Source organism: Bufo bufo, chromosome 2 (assembly GCF_905171765.1).
Source record: "Bufo bufo chromosome 2, aBufBuf1.1, whole genome shotgun sequence".
NCBI lineage: Eukaryota > Metazoa > Chordata > Amphibia > Anura > Bufonidae > Bufo > Bufo bufo.
This window is the reverse complement of record NC_053390.1, coordinates 136759320-136779673: the sequence shown is the minus strand read 5'-3', so window position 1 is coordinate 136779673 and position 20354 is coordinate 136759320. Positions and strand designations below refer to the sequence as shown.

The window sequence follows — 20354 nt, the reverse complement described above, 5'->3', positions numbered from 1 at the left end:
GGGGAATGAAGTGACTATGGCGAATCGTATGATTTTTATTTATTTTTATCTGTTATGGCATTCACCACATAGAAGATATTATTTAATATTTTAATAGTTCTTAATTTTTTGGACGTGGCGATATCTAATATGTTTATTTTTTTATTGTTTATATGTAAAATTGGGAAAGGGGGCGATTTAAACTTTTAATATTTTGGTGTTTTTTTAAACCTTTTTTTAGCACTATTAGGGTGAATAGGATTTTACACTGTCCCTGCTGCCCTGTGTACACAGCAGCAGGGAGCTTACAATAGTAATGCAAATACTGAGGAGGGGGGCCCTGTGGCCACTGCACCACCAATGAAGATAATGCTGAGGAGGTGGAGGAGGCCATTGCGTCACCAATGAAAATAATTAACCCCTAAATACAAAGCGGGTGCGGGTATCACACAGCCGGCACCCGGCCTCAATGACAGGGAACGTCGATGGGGTTCGGCGGGATCCCTGTCATTAAAGCCGGGTGCCGGCTGTATCTCACCACTTCATTTGTATTTAGGGGTTAATTATTTTCATTGGTGGAACAGTGGCATCCCCCCTCCTCAGCATTATCTTCATTGGTGGTCAGCGGCAGCTTCATAGCCTCCTCCCCTTAATCCTTTCAGTGGTGGCCGCGTCACAGTGGGAAGGGACTCCCTCCTTCTCCACTGTGTCAGCTCAGGAGAACATGGTGCACGTCAAGGGCGGCGTGCACCATGTTCTCTATAAGATACTAGGCTGCGCAGCAGTGCAGCCTAGTATCGGAAAATAGCAGATCTCAGTATCGTATCGATCTGGGTGCAAAAGTATCAAAAGTTTGATACCCGGTGCAGCCCTATAAGAAACTTTGTAATATGTTTTATCAATGAGAAATATCTAGTTCTCCTGTCATCAGCTGTTTATCACAAGCCCCTCCTGACCACACACCCTACCTTTTTGATTACTATTCTCCTTGAAAATTGCCTTTTTCCCTTCGATCATCTCTGCAGGAGTATCATATAATGTATGTGATTGCAAGTCTATGGAGAGGGGAGGGGGGAGTGAGCAGGAGCTGATGAGACAGGCACAGACAGAGAGACTGCACAGCTACATAGGAAGGTTACAGCTCAGCACAAGGTTCATTCACAAAAAATACAGATCAGTACTTCTCTGTAATGTCCTCCATTGTGAGACAGTTAGGGAGGAGATACCCCTCTACTTTCTTTGTGTCAACTGGATGGCAGATAGTGTTTTAGATGACAATCTTAATAAAGGCCTTGTGCTGGCGGAGGATCTGCTGGAGTTATGAAGAGACGCAGGCCTCTCCATAACGTTGGCGCATCCAGCTCCAGTTCTAAACGTAAGATAGCTTCCGAGCTGTCTTACATTTAGACCATTTTCTATTCCTAAAACAGGCGTAGAAAATGGCGAAGTCGCATATAGACTAATTTTAGGCGTATTTAAGCTTAGTAAATGACCCCCTTTGTCTTCCTTCTTGTAATTTCCAACATCCCTATTACTATACGTCATTTTACCAACATTTTAACCCAGATTTTCACAGTGAACCACTATAATGTTGTATGCTGTGTAAAATGAACATATTACATCAGTGACAGTTTGTGCATATATAATCTTCTTAAATGTGGAATTTATTATTCAGTTTCATAGCAGCTGCACTGCCTTGTAGGAATGAGGCAGACATAAGGCCAGCTACACTTGTTATCTTTTTAGTGATGCCTTTTCTTCTTTTTAATGATTGAAAGGCAAGAAACCATAATGTGGCCATAAAATGGCATTAATGACTTCCATTAGCAATCAGAATTGTCAAAATAGATATTAATTAATTTACAAACAGCCACTTAGAAGTCCAGGTTTTCACAAAATATTCTAAATGACTCTAAATTGATGTATGTGTCTTCTCACTTGATATGAATATAATAACCGTATGTTACCGATATTTGCATAGTTATTGGCTGTCAACATGTTGTATTAAATGCAATAAAAGCTATACAGAAGAGGTTTTCATTTTCAAATTCCCCCCTGCTGTATACCTTTAATTAAAAAAAAGGGACTCTACAAAAATTAGGAAAATATTAAGGGGGACACATCAGAAAGTGGTAATTCTTTAGCTGTATATTCATAATAGCCTATCATTATAAAGTTTGTTGAGACAAAATGTCACGCGACACATGTCGTCGTGTAGCCCTAGCATTAAAGGGGCAGGGCGCTGTGGAGGTCACTGTTAAAGAGGCGTTCACTGGGGATGTTACTGTTAAGGGGGCAGGCCGCTGTAGAAGTCACTGTTAAAGGGGCGGACACTGTGGAAGTCACTGTTAAGGGGGCAGGGGCCACTATTAAAGGGGCAACTGCTGTGGAGGTCCCTGTCAAGGCAGCAGGGTACTGTGAGGTCACTGTTAAGGGGCGAGCCCCTGAAAAGGTCACTGTCAAGGGAGTGGAGTGCTGTGAAACTCACTGTTAACGAGGCGAGCTGCTGTGAAGGTCAAAGTTAAGGGGATAGACTGCTGTGGAGGTCCCATTTTAAAGTGGTGGGGCACTGTGGGGGGGGGGTCAGTGTTAAAGGGTGGGGGACTGTGGAGTTCACTGTTAAAGGGGCGGGGTGCTGTAGAGGTCACTGTTATGGGGGATACTGTCGATATCTTTTAACGACACACAAACATTAAATGAAATAGATGAAATATACCCGTGAGAAAGCTGGGTCCTTCTGCTAGTTCTGACTAAACTTCTGGCAAACAGATTAAATAAGGTTATCACATCCTTTGCGCATGATGACCAGTTGGGGTTTATTCTGGGGTGTTGTACATCATTGAATATTCGCAGAGTGCAGGCTGCGGTGCAAGTGGGTGTGGGGAAGGTGAACGGTGGGCATTGGCATCTCTAGAAACCGCTAAAGCCTTTGATTCTGTAGAGTGGGAGTATTTGCATGAGGTGTTGAGGAAATTCCTTCATCCACTAGGTTAAGACTTTATATAAGCAGCCTAAATTGAGTGTTTTGGTTAATGGGCACCATTCGCCTACCATGGCCCTGGGTAGAGGCACCTGGCAGGGGTGTCAACTTTCCCCCTTATTGTCTGCTCTTGCAATCAAACCTTTAGTGCTTTGGCTACGTCAAGACGAGAGATATAGGCGAGTAAAGGTGGGAGACAGGGATAATAGGGTTGGCCTATACGCTGATGATCTTATGCTTTTTATGTCACAGGTAGAAGACACTGTTTCATATACTATGGATCTCAGATTATTTTGGGTCCTTTTCCAGTTTACAGATCAATTGGTCTAAATCTTTGCTCATGCCCTTATGGAATCCACAATGGCCTGCAGTACATTATAATCTACCAGTGGTTGATTCTTTTAAGTATCTCGGTATATACTGTAGATTACTAAAAGCTCTGACCAGTTTATACCTAAAAACGTTTATACCTAAAAATGTTGCCCTACTAGAGGTGTATTTCATTGATAGATTTTAGACTTGGCGTACGCTCCCTCTATCCACGGCAGGACGCATCAATCTTATTAAAATGATACTTTTGCCTGAGGGGCTTCTTTGACAGGTTGCACTCTCTGATGGCCAATTTTATTTGGGGAGACAATCGTCACAACTCTCAACCCTTCAGCGGCCGAGGTACTGAGGGGGATACTTTCTGCTTGATTTCTACATCTACTTTCTAGCGGGCCAACTGAGGTATCTGCAACTCCAATCTGTCCAGTTCTGAACACTTGTTGAGGATGCTCTCATACATCTCTGGCATGTTCTGGAAGGGATTTCTACGGTCTCTGGGAGCTTTTTGCCTATTTATCAATTAGTTAATCAGGTTTGGAAGGCGGCGAAGGAGCTGCGAGGTTATAGGGTCATGTCTACGGTGGCCCCTTTGGGGGATAATCTGTTTGGGTAGTTGTTCAAAATGGAGGGGAGTGGTTTTTGGCAGAGGCAGGGGATAAAGTCAGTAGGGTATATCTATAAGGATGGTGCCATCTTATAATTTCAGCAGGTTCAAGACTTATATGGTGTTACCTGAGATCAATTCTATAGATTTCTACAGCTTTGGCATGCATTCCAGACCCAATTGATAGCAGATAGGAGAGCGATTTCGGTATACCCCCTGATTAGTGTCTATAACACACAAGGCGCCCAGGGCATAATTTCTATGCTGCATACACATTTAATACACTAAACAAAAATATAAACGCAACACTTTCGATTTTGCTCCCATTTTGCATGAGCTGAACTCAAAGATCTGAAACATTTTATACATACACAAAAGACCCATTACTCTTAAATATTGTTAACAAATCTGTCTAAATCTGTGTTAGTGAGCACTTCTCTTTGCCGAGATAATCCATCCCACCTCACTGGTGTGGCATATCAAGGTGCTGATTAGACAGCATGAATATTGCACAGGTGTGCCTTAGACTGCCCACAATAAAAGGCTTCTCTGAAACGTGCACAGTTTTGCCCTACTGAGAGGGGGGGGGGGTAGAAAACCAGTCAGTATCTGGTGTGGCCACCATTTGCCTCATGCAGTGCAACACATCTCCGTCTCATAGAGTTGATTAGGTTGTTGATTGTGGCCTGTGGAATGTTGGTCCACTCCTCTTCAATAGCTGTGCGAAGTTGCAGAATATTGGCAGGAACTGGAACATGCTGTCGTATACGCCGATCCAGAGCATCCCAAACATGCTCAATGGGTGACATGTCCGGTGAGTATGCTGGCCATGCAAGAACTGGGATGTTTTCAGCTTCCAGGAATTGTGTACAGATCCTTGCAATATGAGGCCGTGCATTAACATGCTGCAACATGAGGTGATGGTTGTGGATGAATGGCACAACAATGGGCCTCAGGATCTCGTCACGGTATCTCTGTGCATTCAAAATGCCATCAGTAAAATGCACCTGTGTTCGTAATCCATAACATATGCCTGCCCATACCATAACCCCACTGCCACTATGGGCAACTCGATCCACAACGTTTTCGTCAGCAAACCACTCACCCACACAACGCCACACACACTGTCTGCCATCTGCCCTGAACAGTGAAAACCGGGACTCATCCGTGAACAGAACACCTCTCCAACGTGCCAAACACCATCGAATGTGAGCATTTGCCCACGCAAGTCGGTTACGACGACGAACTGCAGTCAGGTCCAGAGCCCAATGAGGACAACGAGCATCCAGATGAGCTTCCCTTCCCATGGTTTCTGACAGTTTGTGCAGAAATTCTTTGGTTATGCAAACCGATTGTTGCTGCAGCTGTTTGGGTGGCTGGTCTCAGACGATCATGGAAATGAACATGCTGGAGGTCCTGGGAGGGTGTGGTTACACGTGGTCTGCGGTTGTGAGGCCGGTTGGATGTGCTACCAAATTCTCTGAAACGCCTTTGAAGACGGCTTATGGTAGAGAAATTAACATTCATTGCATGGTCAACAGCTCTGGTAGACATTCCTGCAGTCAGCATGCCAATTGCACGCTCCCTCAAATGGATGAAATTTCTTATCTCCTTGTCTAGTGAAGACTGGCTGGTTAATCCAGCTGTTTATATATCATCGTTGATATATCACCCCGACAAGACTGTTCCACATGGGCCGCCTATCATATACCAACTGTCATAGTACCCCTCGGGCTGATTTTTGGCATCTCATATGGTCCTGCACTTATGTGAATACATTCTGGTCGGCAGTGGTAGATGTCTTTTGCCAGCTTATGGTGTACCCAGTTCCTATGGATCCTGGGTTCTGTTTATTGGGGGTGATATCGGATGATGCGTGGAGACACCGTGAAAGGATGTTCCTATGGGAGACTTTATTTATGGCCTAAAAGGCCATAGCCTTAAAGGGGTATTCCGATCTTGCTACTTCATCCTCACCTGCAGCCAGCTATGCTGTTCACTTCCTGGTTTCCTGCTTCTAAGGCTGGGCGGGCTTAGGCAGTTTGAGTGAAGGCTGGCCACACCTCCTTATGACATCACACTGAGAACTCAGTCCTTGCATGCTGGTTCATGTGAAGAGAATGACTCATCAGTCTGGCAGCCTGCAGTGTCTGTGAGGCCCCTCCCCCTGCTGGGGAATCGTGCTCAGAGGGCCATGGGAAGTGAGCGAAGACAGTAACATGTGGCTGTCCTGCATTCTAATACAGTTTTACACACAAAACCCATTCTGAGCAGCAAAACAATAATTCACTACTATAAATCAGCCCAAAAGCATGGTAGCTAGTAGCCAAATGATCTGTGCTTTTGCCTCTCCTAAAATATTACCATCCCCCACCGACCAGCACTGATGCAGATTTGTTTCCATTACAGCTCTACTACAGTTGTGTATACACCTAAGGGTACTTTCACACTTGCGTTTTTCTTTTCCGGCACTGAGTTCCGTCCTAGGGGCTCTATACTGGAAAAGAACTGATCAGTTTTATCCCCATGCATTCTGAATGGAGAGCAATCCGTTCAGGATGCATAAGGATGTCTTCAGTTCAGTCTTTTTGTTCAGGACGGAGATAAAACCGCAGCATGCTACGGTTTTATCTCCGGGCAAAAAAACTGAACACTTGCCTGAATGCCGGATCCGGCATTTTTCCCCATAGGAATGTACTAGTGCCGGATATGGCATTCAAAATACCGTAATGCAAGCGCAGACCAAAAAAAAGGTGAAAAAAATAAATGCCAGATCCGTTTTGCCGGATGACACCGGAAAGACGGATCCGGCATTTCAATGCATTTTTCTGACTGATCAGGATCCTGATCAGTCTTACAAATGCCATCAGTTGGCATACGTTTTGCCGGATCCGGCAGGCAGTTCCGGCGATGGAACTGCTTGCCGGATCACTGTGCCGCAAGTGTGAAAGTAGCCTTAGACCATGTATCTGTATAGATGCATATACAGCTCTGCTACATCTATCTTCGCCAGTACCCTCTAGCACTGTGGCAGAACCGCTTCCTATACAGCTCTGCTACATCTGTCTCCACCAGTACCCTCCAGCATTGTGGCAGAACCCCTTCCTATACAGCTCTGCTACATCTGTCTTCCCTTTCCCCACTAGCACTGTGGCAGAACAGCTTCAGATACAGCTCTGCTATATATATATGGTTCCATATACGGGCGGAAGAAAAAAAATATGGAACGGACACGGACAAAAAATTCTTTCTTGTGCATGAGCCCTAAGGGTAGGTTCACACTGAGGTTTTTTGAAAAAGGTTTTGAGGCAGATTTCCCTTCAGATTTTTCAGCCAACGCCAGCAGTGAATCCAGAAGGCAGGCAACGTTGAGTCCTTCTTTTATATTTCCGATTCCTTTCGAACCCACTTCTGGTTTTGAATGAAATACCTGCAGGAAAATTTGCCTCAAAACCTCCTCCAAAAATCTCTGGGTGAACTTACCCTTATTCATGTCCTTTTACGCAAATAACTGAAAAATTACGGGGCATATCTATACATTTTTTGGACAAAATGCTGTATTTATGAAGCGCTGCTCTGTACCATGCACCAGTGTTGATAAACCTGCGCAGTCAGTGGACGCAGTTGACGTATGTAGCCATAGGCCTGTATTCACCTGATGGAGGAGGCCAAAAAAGCTTCCTCTTGGCTTCTATGGCAATTTATTACCTCATAAAAGAATGCATCGGGCTGCCTATTTCTATACAGCAGGTCATAGCTTTTTTTTGTATTATTTAGTAGCCATAGCTCTTTAATTTTTTTGGCCGATTTTATTGCTTGGTGTTGCACTTTTTGTGATAGTAGGTGATAAAAAAGACAAAAAAAAATCTTTTTTGGCAAAGTTTTTTTTTTTGGGCAAAGTTATATTTTTTTTACAGTGTTCATCTGAGGGGTTATGTCATGTGACATTTCTATAGAGCCGGTCGTTACGGACGCGGCGATACCTAATATGTATACGTTTTCTTATTTATTTAAGTTTTACACAATAATAGCATTTTTGAAACAAACAAAAAAATGTTTTAGTGTCTCCATAGTCTGAGAGCCATAGATTTTATATTTTTTGGCCGATTGTCTTAGGTAGGGGCTCATTTTTTGCGGGATGAAATGACGGTTTGATTGGTAATATTTTCGGAAGCATACACCCTTTTGATCACTTGGTGTTGCACGTTTTGTGATAGTAGGTGACAAAAAAATGTATTTTTTGGCACAGTTTTTATTTTTATTTTTTACAGTGTTCACCTGAGGGGTTAGGTCATGTGACATTTCTATAGAGCCGGTTGTTATGGACGTGGTGATACCTAATATGTGTACTTTTTCTTATTTATTTAAGTTTTACACAATAATAGCATTTTTGAAACAAAAAAAATAATGTTTTAGTATCTCCATAGTCTGAGAGACATAGCTTTTTTATTTTTTGGCCGATTGTCTTAGGTAGGAGCTCATTTTTTGCGGGATGAGGTGATTGTTTGATTGGGTCATGTGATATTTTTATAGAGCTGGTCGTTACGGATGTGGCGATTCCAAACATGTTTAGGGTATTTTATTTTCTTAATTTTTACAGAATTATAAAAGTGCGTATATGGGAAAATGTTCGATTTTTACTTTTTTTTACTCAGACCCACTTGGTTCTTGAAGATCCATTGGGTCTGATGCCTCTATAATACACTGCAGTACACTGTAGAGTGTACTGCAGTGTATTTTCTATTACACTTAGCCTGGTCAGGCTCCTGCCTTTAGCATAAAGAGATTTATAAATGTCTCAAAAGGTCCTATGCAGAACAAAGTATGATAGACAAATTACAAAACTTCCAGTATAGAAAACTAAGCTTTATTTGGTGAAACTACCATTCTAAGGCCTTATGCACACGACCGTGCAGTTTTTTGCGGTCCGCAAACCACAGATCCGCCAAAAACGGAAGCCGCCCGTGTGCCTTCCGCCCGTGCGGCCCATTGTAGACATGCCCTATTCTTGTCCGCAAAACAGACAAGAATAGGACATACTCTATTTTTTCATCTTTTGCGGCCCCATTGAAGTGAATGCGGCTCGGATGCGGACCATAACTACGGTCGTGTGCATGAGGCCTAACTAACATGATAACATTCTATATTTGTACCTTATACATGTTTTGCTGTGTTGTAAGGGTCCATTCACATGTCCATAGTGTACTGTGGATCCGCAATACACCCGGCCCTCACCCCCATAGAACTGCCTATTCTTGTCCGCAATTGCAGACAAGAATAGGACATTTTCTATTTTTTTCTGGAGCTGCGGACCGGAAGTTCGGGGCCGCACTCCGGAATGCGTGTGCTGTCCGCATCCATTCCTGCCCCATAGAGAATGAATGGGTCCGCACCCGTTCCAGATAATTGCGGAACGGGTGCGAACACATTCTACGGACGTGTGAATGGACCCTAAATGATATAATCCAGAAAAAATATTAATTTCCTGCAGCTATTTTTACATTCAGGACTTTGTGTTATGCTTCAGAGGGCTGTAAAGTGACTTTCTTATGCTTATATAACACATAAGTAAATAATATTCTAATGCTACTTTCACACCAGCGGCAGCCTTCTCCGGCAGGCTGTTATGGCGGGTGAACAGCCTGTCGGATCCGTGCTGCCGTTAGTGCACGCGTGCCGCCGGAGGTCTGCCTCCATTATAGTCAATGGGGCCGGATTGGACCTCTGGCGGCACACGTGCAGTAGTGGCAGAAGGCTGCCGCTAGTGTGAAAGTAGCCTTAAGCAACAAATTTTTGTTGTTTAATCAGGTTCTGATTGGTACTGAATTTCTTATCTGCATTCCACCATACCTGTAACAGCAAATTTATCATGTGTCGGATTAAAACTAATGTGTGAGAACAAACTATTGAGATTTAAGAAATTTTTCACTCATCATGGCGCCCATAAAACTCCAATGGGATAATTTTGAAGGAGTCCAAATGGCAACACCTTAGACATGAAATCAACATATTTCAAGTACATATGTGTACTTACATGTACTTTTAGGTAGATACTGTTTGTGTATTACATGTACTTTTAGGTAGATACTGTATATGTATTACATGTACTTTTTAAAATTTGATGGATGATTTGTATAAGCCCTAAAAGTTTTAATGGCTGTAGTTGCAATGACCCGTCACTGCTAAAGGGTTAATATCAGGTTCACTACTAAAGGGTTAATGTTATGTTTCACACTTTAAAAGCTGTTAAAATGTTTACTTAAAGAGGACCTTCTTCTATAGGTTTTTGTATCACAAACTGGTATGCTTTTTTTCAAAAACATCCCTCCGCTCCACTGTGCCTCCTGCTATTCAGATCATTGGTACAGGTAGGAGGAGACACCTGGTCTCTTCAGTGAGCATCTCCTTCTCCTTGGCTTCACGTGAGATTTGGTAAACAGACTATGTATGCGAGTACAGCAAGTACTATACTCGTTCAGATAGCCTGTTCTCGTGAGATTTACAAGAACAGCTCACCTTCTCCCTGGTTGTGACGCAGTCCACTGTGACTGGACGGCTTAACAGCCAGAGAGAAGGAGACGTCCACTGAGGAAACCAGTGGATATTATTGAAAAAAAAAGTATTTACATCTACAGTTGCCTCACGATACAAAAAAGCCACGAAAGGTCCTCTTAAAAGGATCTGTGCACTGTGTATCTCAAAAAGTTGTATATCGGTGGAAAATAGTTAACTGGCAGTTCTTAATGTAGTTGCTGGGAGACAGGCTGCTTTGGTGTGCTCTATCAAGTAGGCCCTGAAACAGAACTCTTATCCAGGAAAACACCACTCCTGAGGGTGGAAAACTGCCAGAAAGCAACTTTACTATTACTCTCTAAGAGAAGGAATAACTGGATATTTACAGAATGTTAAGGACCAATTTAAGCCATGCCGGACTGAAACAGTAAGATAAACACATGTTTATGGCAATAGATTTTACAGCATGTGAAACATAGAAACATAGAAACATAGAATGTGTCGGCAGATAAGAACCATCTGGCCCATCCAGTCTGCCCAATATACTAAATACTATGGATAGCCCCTGGCCCTATCTTATATGAAGGATGGCCTTATGCCTATCCCATGCATGCTTAAAGGGTTTCTATCACTTCGTTTCACCTATTTAGCTTTCAGACACTAGCGATCCGCTAGTGTCTGCTTTATCTAACCATCCTAATATAAGAGCTTATTGTCCTGCCGTTTAGCTAAAAAAATAACTTATATAGATATGCAAATGAGCCTCTAGGTGCTATGGGGGCGTCATTAGCACCTAGAGGCTCCGTCTACCTTAACAAACTGCCGCCGCCCAGCGCGTCCCTCCAGCCCGCCCATCTCCAGCTGAAGCGATCCTCTCCGTGCGCGTCTCTGTTCTGCGCATGCGCAGTGAATGTCTGATCGCTTCCCTGCTCAGACATCTCCACTGCGCCTGCGCCGATGACGTCATAGTGCTCCGAGGAACAGGCGCAGTGGAGATGTCTGAGCAGGGAAGCGATCAGACATTCACTGCGCATGCGCCGAATACGAGGAGCATCGCATTCCGGAGGAGATGGGCGGGCTGGAGGGACGCGCTGGGCGGCGGCAGTTTGTTAAGGTAGACGGAGCCTCTAGGTGCTAATGACGCCCCCATAGCACCTAGAGGCTCATTTGCATATCTATATAAGTTATTTTTTTAGCTAAACGGCAGGACAATAAGCTCTTATATTAGGATGGTTAGATAGAGCAGACACTAGCGGATCGCTAGTGTCTGAAAGCTAAATAGGTGAAACGAAGTGATAGAAACCCTTTAAACTCCTCCACTGTATTTGCAGCTACCACTTCTGCAGGAAGGCTATTCCATGCATCCACTACTCTCTCAGTAAAGTAATACTTCCTGATATTACTTTTAAACCTTTGCCCCTCTAGTTTAAAACTATGTCCTCTTGTAGCAGTTTTTCTTCTTTTGAATATTCTCTCCTCTTTTACCTTGTTGATTCCCTTTATGTATTTAAAAGTTTCTATCATATCCCCTCTGTCTCGTCTTTCTTCCAAGCTATACATATTAAGGTGCTTTAATCTTTCCTGGTAAGTTTTATCCTGCAATCCATGTAGCAGTTTAGTAGCTCTTCTCTGAACTCTCTCCAAAGTATCAATATCCTTCTGGAGATATGGTCTCCAGTACTGAGCACAATACTCCAAATGAGGTCTCACTAGTGCTCTGTAGAGCGGCATGAGCACCTCTCTCTTTCTACTGGTAATTCCTCTCCCTATACACCCAAGCATTCTGCTAGCATTTCCTGCTGCTCTATGACATTGTCTGCCTGCCTTTAAGTCTTCTGAAATAATGACCCCTAAATCCCTTTCCTCAGATACTGAGGTTAGGACTGTATCACAGATTTTATATTCTGCTCTTGGGTTTTTACGTCCCAGGTGCATTATCTTGCACTTATCCACATTAAATTTTAGTTGCCATATTTTTGACCATTCCTCTAGTTTTCCTAAGTCCTTTTCCATTTGGTGTATCCCTCCAGGAACATCAACCCTGTTACAAATCTTTGTGTCATCAGCAAAAAGACACACCTTACCATCGAGGCCTTCTGCAATTTCGCTGATAAAGATATTAAACAATATGGGTCCCAGAACAGATCCCTGAGGTACCCCACTGGTAACAAGACCTTGGTCTGAATATACTCCATTGACTACAACCCTCTGTTGCCTGTCCCTCAGCCACTGCATAATCCATTCAACAATATGGGAGTCCAAGCCCAAAGACTGCACTTTATTGATAAGCTTTCTATGTGGGACAGTATCAAAAGCCTTACTAAAGTCTAGATAAGCGATGTCTACTGCACCTCCTCCATCTATTATTAATTAACTCTTTCCACATTATTATGTGGAAAGAGTTAATTGCTTCTGGTGCCCACCATACTTCTGAGATGGACTAACCATCTGATCTAGGACTGCACCCTGCAAATAGGTACTGCAGAAAGTATATTCAGAGTGATTGCACACCTTTAGCCAATTTAAAGAGATTACTAGTATCTAATCTATAGAAAGAGACTCAGGGAGTACTACTAGCATCATTGCCACCTTCTATATGCAACCTTTGGGAAAAGCCTACCTTGTGCAATATCAGAGAACTGTGCCTGCTGCTTGTGTTTGTACTGTAACACCCTTCATCTATTCAGTAAAGAGAGACTCTATTTATTTCAACCAAACGTTCCTGGTCATTGCCTCCACCATCTGCTGGTCCTGAACCTCTTTTCCTGCCTGGAACCCCACTACCCATCCAGCACCAAGTGCACCTTGGTCACTACCAGGCAAGAGACTCCAGATCAAAGGTGTGCCCTGAGGGAAAGAAGTGTTGCGCCCCCATTCCCTGTCCAGAAGAGTGCTGAAGCCAGGATTGGCCACCATGAGGACTACAACCACTCCCATTACCTCAGCCACCACTCCCATCCACTTCCACTCTCTGTTCCTCTAATTTGTAGGCTGGCAACTACTGTTTGTTCTTTGCTAATACTTGCTTACTATTGGACCAGAAAAAAGTGTAAAGCTTCTTTGGGGTTTTCACCTGTGCCCAACTCTGTCCAATAAATCTAGTTGAAGATCTCTACATCTAAGACCAAAATGTGTTTATGCAAATACAAAATGTTGAAACAAGTATCTTTTAGAATAGTGGTCTTCAAACTAAAACTTCCAGCAGGCCCTGACAGTCATCGGCTATGGCTGCCAGGACATCCTAGGACTGTTAATCATATCACACTGCAAAGCCTTAGAGATCAGATGATTTCTAAAGGAGTAACTGGATGCTTCATGGCCCAAGTGCAAAATATGCAACATGCCCCTCATCTACCATTCGGTGTCTTCTTTTGTGGCAGAGAGGCGTTTGGACACCCTAAAGCACCATGACCATGATTCAACTGCTACCTCTGCACCCTTCATAGCTACACTTCTGATCACTGCTTTAGATGTCCTATTATATTCGTAAGAAGGTTTATATGTCGACAATTAAAAAGATCCACAAGACAAGTTGCAAATATTTTTTTTTCTAAGTTATTTGCTGACAACTTAAAATAAAGCATGTCCTGTTATAAGATTCTTAACTTACCTGTATAAGCATCCACATGAACTGACAGAGGTAGAAATAGTGGGTGATAGATGCTAGACCTGCACAACTTTCATTGGAGAGTTCAGGGCTAATGTAAGCAGAAGCCAGAAATGAGACCTACAACAGAACACAAATCCCTATTAATAAAGATATTACATTGTAAGGGCAAGAGTTCATCAACAATGCAATTTCACTTAAAGGGGTTTTCTCACTTCAGCAAGTGGCATTTATCATGTAGAGAAAGTTAATACAAGGCACTTACTAATGTATTGTGATTATCCATACTGTCTCCTTTGCTGGCTGGAGTCATTTTTTCATCACATTATACATTGCTCATTTCCATGGTTACAGACCACCCTGCAATCCATCAGTGGTGGTCGTGCTTGCATAATATAGGAAAAGGCACCAGCCTATGTGTGCTCCCATTGTCCCTGCCACCAGAGAAGCTGACGCTTTTGGCTATTGTGTGTAAGCACGCCCACTAATGATGGATTCGAGGGTGGTCTGTAACCATGGAAACAAGCAGTATATAATGTGGTGGAAAAATGAATCCAGCCCGCCAGTGCCGTCTTTAATATTGATTGGACCCTGGGCAAGAATTTACTTGATCCCGCCTTCCCACACCCTAGCATGCAATCATGACCTCCACCACAACACACACACACAAAAAAATCCACACACCTCGTAGAGTAGTAAACTTTAATAATGATGAGTGCCCACTAGAGGTGTTCCTTGGCAGTAATGTAAATACTGCCTTTTTTTCTGAAAAGGCAGTGTTTACAATAAAAAGTTTGCAGAGACATGCTATAGACACCAGAACTACTACGTTTAGCTGTTGTGGGTCTGGTGACTATAGTATGCCTTAATATAGAGCGGAAAAAAGAATCAGCACAAAAGTATCAAATAAAATGGCTGTATCATTATTCTAAAAATTAAAAAAGCACTGCACTACTAATAACTCTTACATCCAGTGACGTCTCTCTGATGTAGATGTTCTCTTTCCTCATGTTCTCCTTTCAGACCTTCAGAGCAGACCACCATTTTTCAGCCATTTCTTGTCAGTTTGACAAACAAAATCTTAGTTTGCCACTTTTCCATCATCCTCCTATCTTCTTGACAAATTATCCTACCACCCCCAATACTGTGCCGCTGTGCTCCCCAAAACTATACTGCAGAAACAGATAAACCCCCTGATAATAGTAGTACCATGCAGATAGTGCCCTTCACTAATTATTGGCACACAGTGCCCTAAAATAACTGCGCCCAGCAAATAGTGCCCCTGACACTAGTGTAAACATAACATCCCCAAAAAATAATTGTGGTAAGCTGATACTGTGCCAAGGTGCCCCACAGTAATAGTGCGCCCAAAAGTCCCACCAATAGGAATAATTCTCTGCTAGAGAACACATGGTAGTAATAGTGCTCCTACAGTGCCCCCAACATGTCCCCACTGTGCCCCAGAAGTACTAATGCTCCCATAGTGCCCATACTAGTAATCATGTTCCCCATAGACCCCCAGTAGTAATAAAGCCCTGATAATAGTAGAACAGTGTGGCACACTAGGTGGTGCTGCGTGGAGTCGGGATCCCACCCTGTATATATGATAAGGCAAACTCCAGCAAAATTTGCTTTGGTGTTCTTAGTGTTTATTGTAATGCGGCAAAGTAACACTTTGTGTGACGTTTCGGCACAATAGCCTTTTTCAAACAAATGCCGCTCTGGAGAAAGGAGCCAGATAGTGCTGCGCTGTGGAGATGTATAGCATGCAAATGCATGCAATGGGTATAGGCGCCTATACCCATTGTATGCATTTGCATGCTATACATCTCCACAGCGCAGCACTATCTGGCTCCTTTCTCCAGAGCGCCATTTGTTTGAAAAAGGCTATTGTGCCAAAACGTCACACAAAGTGTTACTTTGCCGCATTACAATAAACACTAAGAACACCAAAGCAAATTTTGCTGGAGTTTGTCTTACCGTAGTAATAAAGCCCATCATAATGCCCCCCAGTAGTAATACTTCTCCTTATAATGTGCCAGTGCAAAAATACCCCCTTTTAATACCCCCAGTTGAGCTAATGTCCCCATAGTGCCCCCATAATGTGCCAGTATAAAATACCCCTATATAGTGCCCCAGTAGATGCCGTCAGTGTCCCCCATAAGTATAAAATACCCCTTCTTAGTGCCCCCATAGATGATCCCATAGTACTCCTCTCTCCCCTTCCTCATAGTACCCACCATAATGTGCCCCAGTATAAAATGTCCCTATACAGAGGACCCATATAAAATACCCCTTCTTCGTGGCCTCAGTAGATGCCCCCATAGTGCCCCCAATAATGTGCCAGTAAGAAGTGCCCCCATAGATGCCCCCCAATAATGTGCCAGTAACAAGTGCCCCCATAGATGCCCCCAATCATGTGCCAGTAACAAGTACCCCCATAAATGCTCCCCAATCATGTGCCAGTTACAAGTACCCCCATAGATGCCCCCCAATAATGTGCCAATAACAAGTGCCCCCATAGATGCCCCCCAATCATGTGCCAGTAATAAGTTCCCCCATAGTTGCCCCCCCAATCATGTGCCAGTAACAAGTGCCCCCCTAGATGCCCCCAATCTTGTGCCAGTAACAAGTACCCCCATAGATGCCCCCCAATCATTTGCCAGTAACAATTACCCCCATAGATGCCCCCCAATCATGTGCCAGTAACAAGTACCCCATAGATGCCCCCCATTCATGTGCCAATAACAAGTGCCCCCATAGATGCCCACCCAATTATGTGCCAGTAACATGTGCCCCCATAGATGCCCCCCAATCAAGTGCCAGTAACAGGAGCCCCCATCGATGCCCGCCAATCATGTGCCAGTAACAAGTGCCCCCATAGATGCCCCCCAATCATGTGCCATTAACAAGTGCCCCCATAGATGTCCCCCAATCATGTTGTGCCAGTAAGTAGTACCATATAAAAAAATAAACACTTATACTTACCTCCATCAGGCTGGCAGTGATGCGATGCAGGCCTCTTCTGGCCTGTGTCCTGCACTGTACGGCTCATGCGGCGCGATTATGTCATCGGGACGCCTGCACCGGCCTCTGATAGACTGCAGCCTATCAGAGGAACAGGGAAGGGAGATGCCTCTCCCTCCCCTGCCCCAACGCAGCACAACTATCTGTATCGCTGTCCTGAGGACGGCGATACAGATGACTATGGAGATGAGCGCTTCCACAATGGAAGCGCTCATCTCCCTGTGCCCTGTCGCCACCCCCAACTTGTCACCAGGGCCGCGCCGCCTGGGGCCATTCCCTTACTTTGCCTAATTGGCGGTGCGGCTCTGCTAGCGCCCCCTTGAATTTTGCGCCTGGGGCAACGGCCCTCCTCACGCTATGCCACTGGCCAGCAGGGCTCAAGAGGCAGCTGCCTTGGGACCCCCAGGAGCTGCCCCTTTTGCCCTGCGTTAAAGACGGCCCTGCAGCCAGCAAAGGAAGCAATATGCATAATAACAGTACATTAGGAAGTGCCTTGTATTAACTTTCTCTACATGATAAATCCCATTTACTGAAGTGAGGCAACCCCTTTAACATGGCAATGACTTCATTATATATTTCCATTATTGGTAGTGATCAGCAGCAGCCTCCTAAGCTGGGGAGCTTCGATAAAGGAGATCTAAAATACATATACAGTAATCATTTCCCATCCTAAGAATCTGCAATACCTGTCATGCATAAAGATGACAAATAATATGGGATCATAATCAAGTTTTAGTTGTTGAGATTGCAATAAAAGTAGTGGTTCTTCTTGTGGGATTCCACCAGGTAAGTCTCTTTCATGGCAAGGCTACCTGGAAAAAAATACACAATAGCTATCCTGTAGAAGAAAGAAAATGGTCTACCCTGAAGTCAGTGCCTGACCTTTTAAACAGCCTAGGAACATGACTCGGGTTACCAGACAAACCAGAGACATACTTTTGTTTTTTTATACTGTAAGTGTCTCTGGTTTGGGTAAGTTCACGGTGGTAAGGAATAGGTCCACAACAAGGTATAGCGCCATATTATGGAACCATATAAAACAGATCTATAATACCCCTGGCTTTATCCTTAAAGGGACCCTGTCATCAACGTTATGCTGACCTCACTGAGGGCAGCATAAAATAGTGACAGAAATGTTGATTTCAGCGGTGTGTCACTCATCAGCTAAACGTAAGTGGTTGCCGAGAACCAGCATCATAATCATTACAGCCCAGGCCTTGAAAAGAGTCCAATCTACCTGAGAAGAGTCATGGTTATTCATAATCTCCTGCTCTCCCGCCCATCTGCTGACGATTGGCAGTTCTCTCCTAGAGAGAATGGGAGACAACTAGGTAGAATCCTGTCAGTCATCATCAAAGTATCTTTCACACGGGCGTCACGTTTTGGCTCAGGATGCGTCCCGGGTGCATTGCGGCAAACCCGCGCGAGTAGGTGCGCAATTGCAGTCAGTTTTGACTGCGATTGCGTTCCGTTGCTCAGTTTTTATCGCGCGGGTGCAATGCTTTTTGCACGCGCGTGATAAAAAACTGAATGTGATACTCAGACCCGAACTTCTTCACTGAAGTTCGGGTTTGGGTTCAAGGTTGTGTAGATTGTATTATTTTCCTTATAACATGGTTCTAAGGGAAAATAATAGCATTCTTAAAACAGAATGCTAAGTAAAATAGTGATGGAGGGGTTATAAAAATAAAATAAAAATTTAACACACCTTAATCCACTTGTTCGCGCAGCCCGGCTTCTCTTCTTTCTTCTTTCTTCTTTCTTTAGGACCCGGGTAAAGGACCTTTGATGACGTCACTGCGCTCATCACACGGTCCATCACATAATCCATCACCATGGAATGAGCGCAGTGACATCACTACAGGTCCTTTTCCTCACAGATGAAGGCAGAAGAGAAGCCGGGCTGCGCGACCAAGTGGATGAGGTGAGTTAAATTATTATTATTTCTTTTTTTAACCCCTCCAGCCCTATTTTACTAAGCATTCTGTATTAAGAATGCTATTACTTTCCCTTATAACCATGTTATAAGGGAAAATAATAATGATCGGGTCCCCATCCCGATAGTCTCCTAGCAACCGTGCGTGAAAATCGCACCACATCCGCACTTGCTTGCGGATGCTTGCGACTTTCACGCAGCCCCATTCACTTCTATGGAGCCTGCGTTGCGTGAAAAACGCATAAAATAGAGCATGCTGCTATTTTCACGCAACGCACTAGTGATGCGTGAAAATCACCGCTCATGTGCACAGCCCCATAGAAATTAATGGGTCCGGATTCAGTGCGGGTGCAATGCGTTCACCTCACACATTGCACCCGTGTCGAAATCTCGCCCGTGTGAAAGAGGTCTTATACTGCCAGTGATATACTGCCAGTCATCAGCATGCTGTGCCAGAGAGATATGGATATACAGTAGGCCCCAGGCTGCCATGCGAATACACTGGCATCACGCTATTTCATTTGTGGGGTGCCAATGGGAATCAGAGGGAGTCCTCTCCCTCTAAACCACTTAGGGGTTAAATGGCCTGTATCGGCGCTTCTGCTAGTCCAGACCATTAGAGCAGGAGCCCAGCTCTCATGGGAGCTAAAGCGTCTTTGCAACTTCTGTAAAAAGGCATATAGGTGGTCACTGAGGGAATAAAGGAGTTGTCCAGGCTTTTAAAAATTGTGGATAACAATAGACAATGTGGGGGGGGGGGGGGGGGGGGGAACCGCTGCTCCAGCACTGCCATTTTTTTTTTTCCAGTGGCCCTGAAGCAAAGGCATCACCTCATGTACGTGGCCACTGCAGCCAATCACTACCCTCTGTGGTTAGGTGAAGGAAGTACCATAAGTAATGTCTTTTTCTATTTTATCACATTGCCTCCTCTCACATTTTTGAAAATCCCAGACTACCACTTTAATGCCCACTCTAGAAACCTGTAAAATGAATACCAGCTAATTGCATGCTTTCATATTAGGCAGAAATAAGAGCGTTATTATAGGATTTATGATAAAAAACATGAGAAAATGGTTTTCCCTTCATCATCACTCACAGTTGGAGAGTGCAGAGAAGACTCATCTGATAGAAAAATGCCATGAACTTGCTTACCCAGAGGTAACTGGATTAATGTAGTCTCACGTTTGACTAGATAAGCCAGTAACATGCCACGGCACGGTTGCGTTGCTGCTCTCAAAAGTATTCCAGTTCATGTCTAAACAAAAACTAATTTTGCCTGTGATAGCAAAAACTGGACAATGAGAGCATGGCAGATATATTATTGTGCAAGTGAGGGTCTATTTAACAGATTAGTACTGCAAATAATGTAACCAAGGTG

General features: G+C 43.9%; 1 protein-coding gene across 1 annotated transcript in view; it reads right to left on the bottom strand.

The window, feature by feature from the left end:
- Window positions 1-20354, bottom strand: part of ADGRV1 (adhesion G protein-coupled receptor V1) — a 574752-nt gene that overhangs the window by 85986 nt on the left and 468412 nt on the right. The window contains exon 85 of the mRNA XM_040419646.1: window positions 14017-14133. Coding sequence (XP_040275580.1) covers window positions 14017-14133 — 117 coding nt within the window. The remainder of the gene's footprint in view (window positions 1-14016; window positions 14134-20354) is intronic.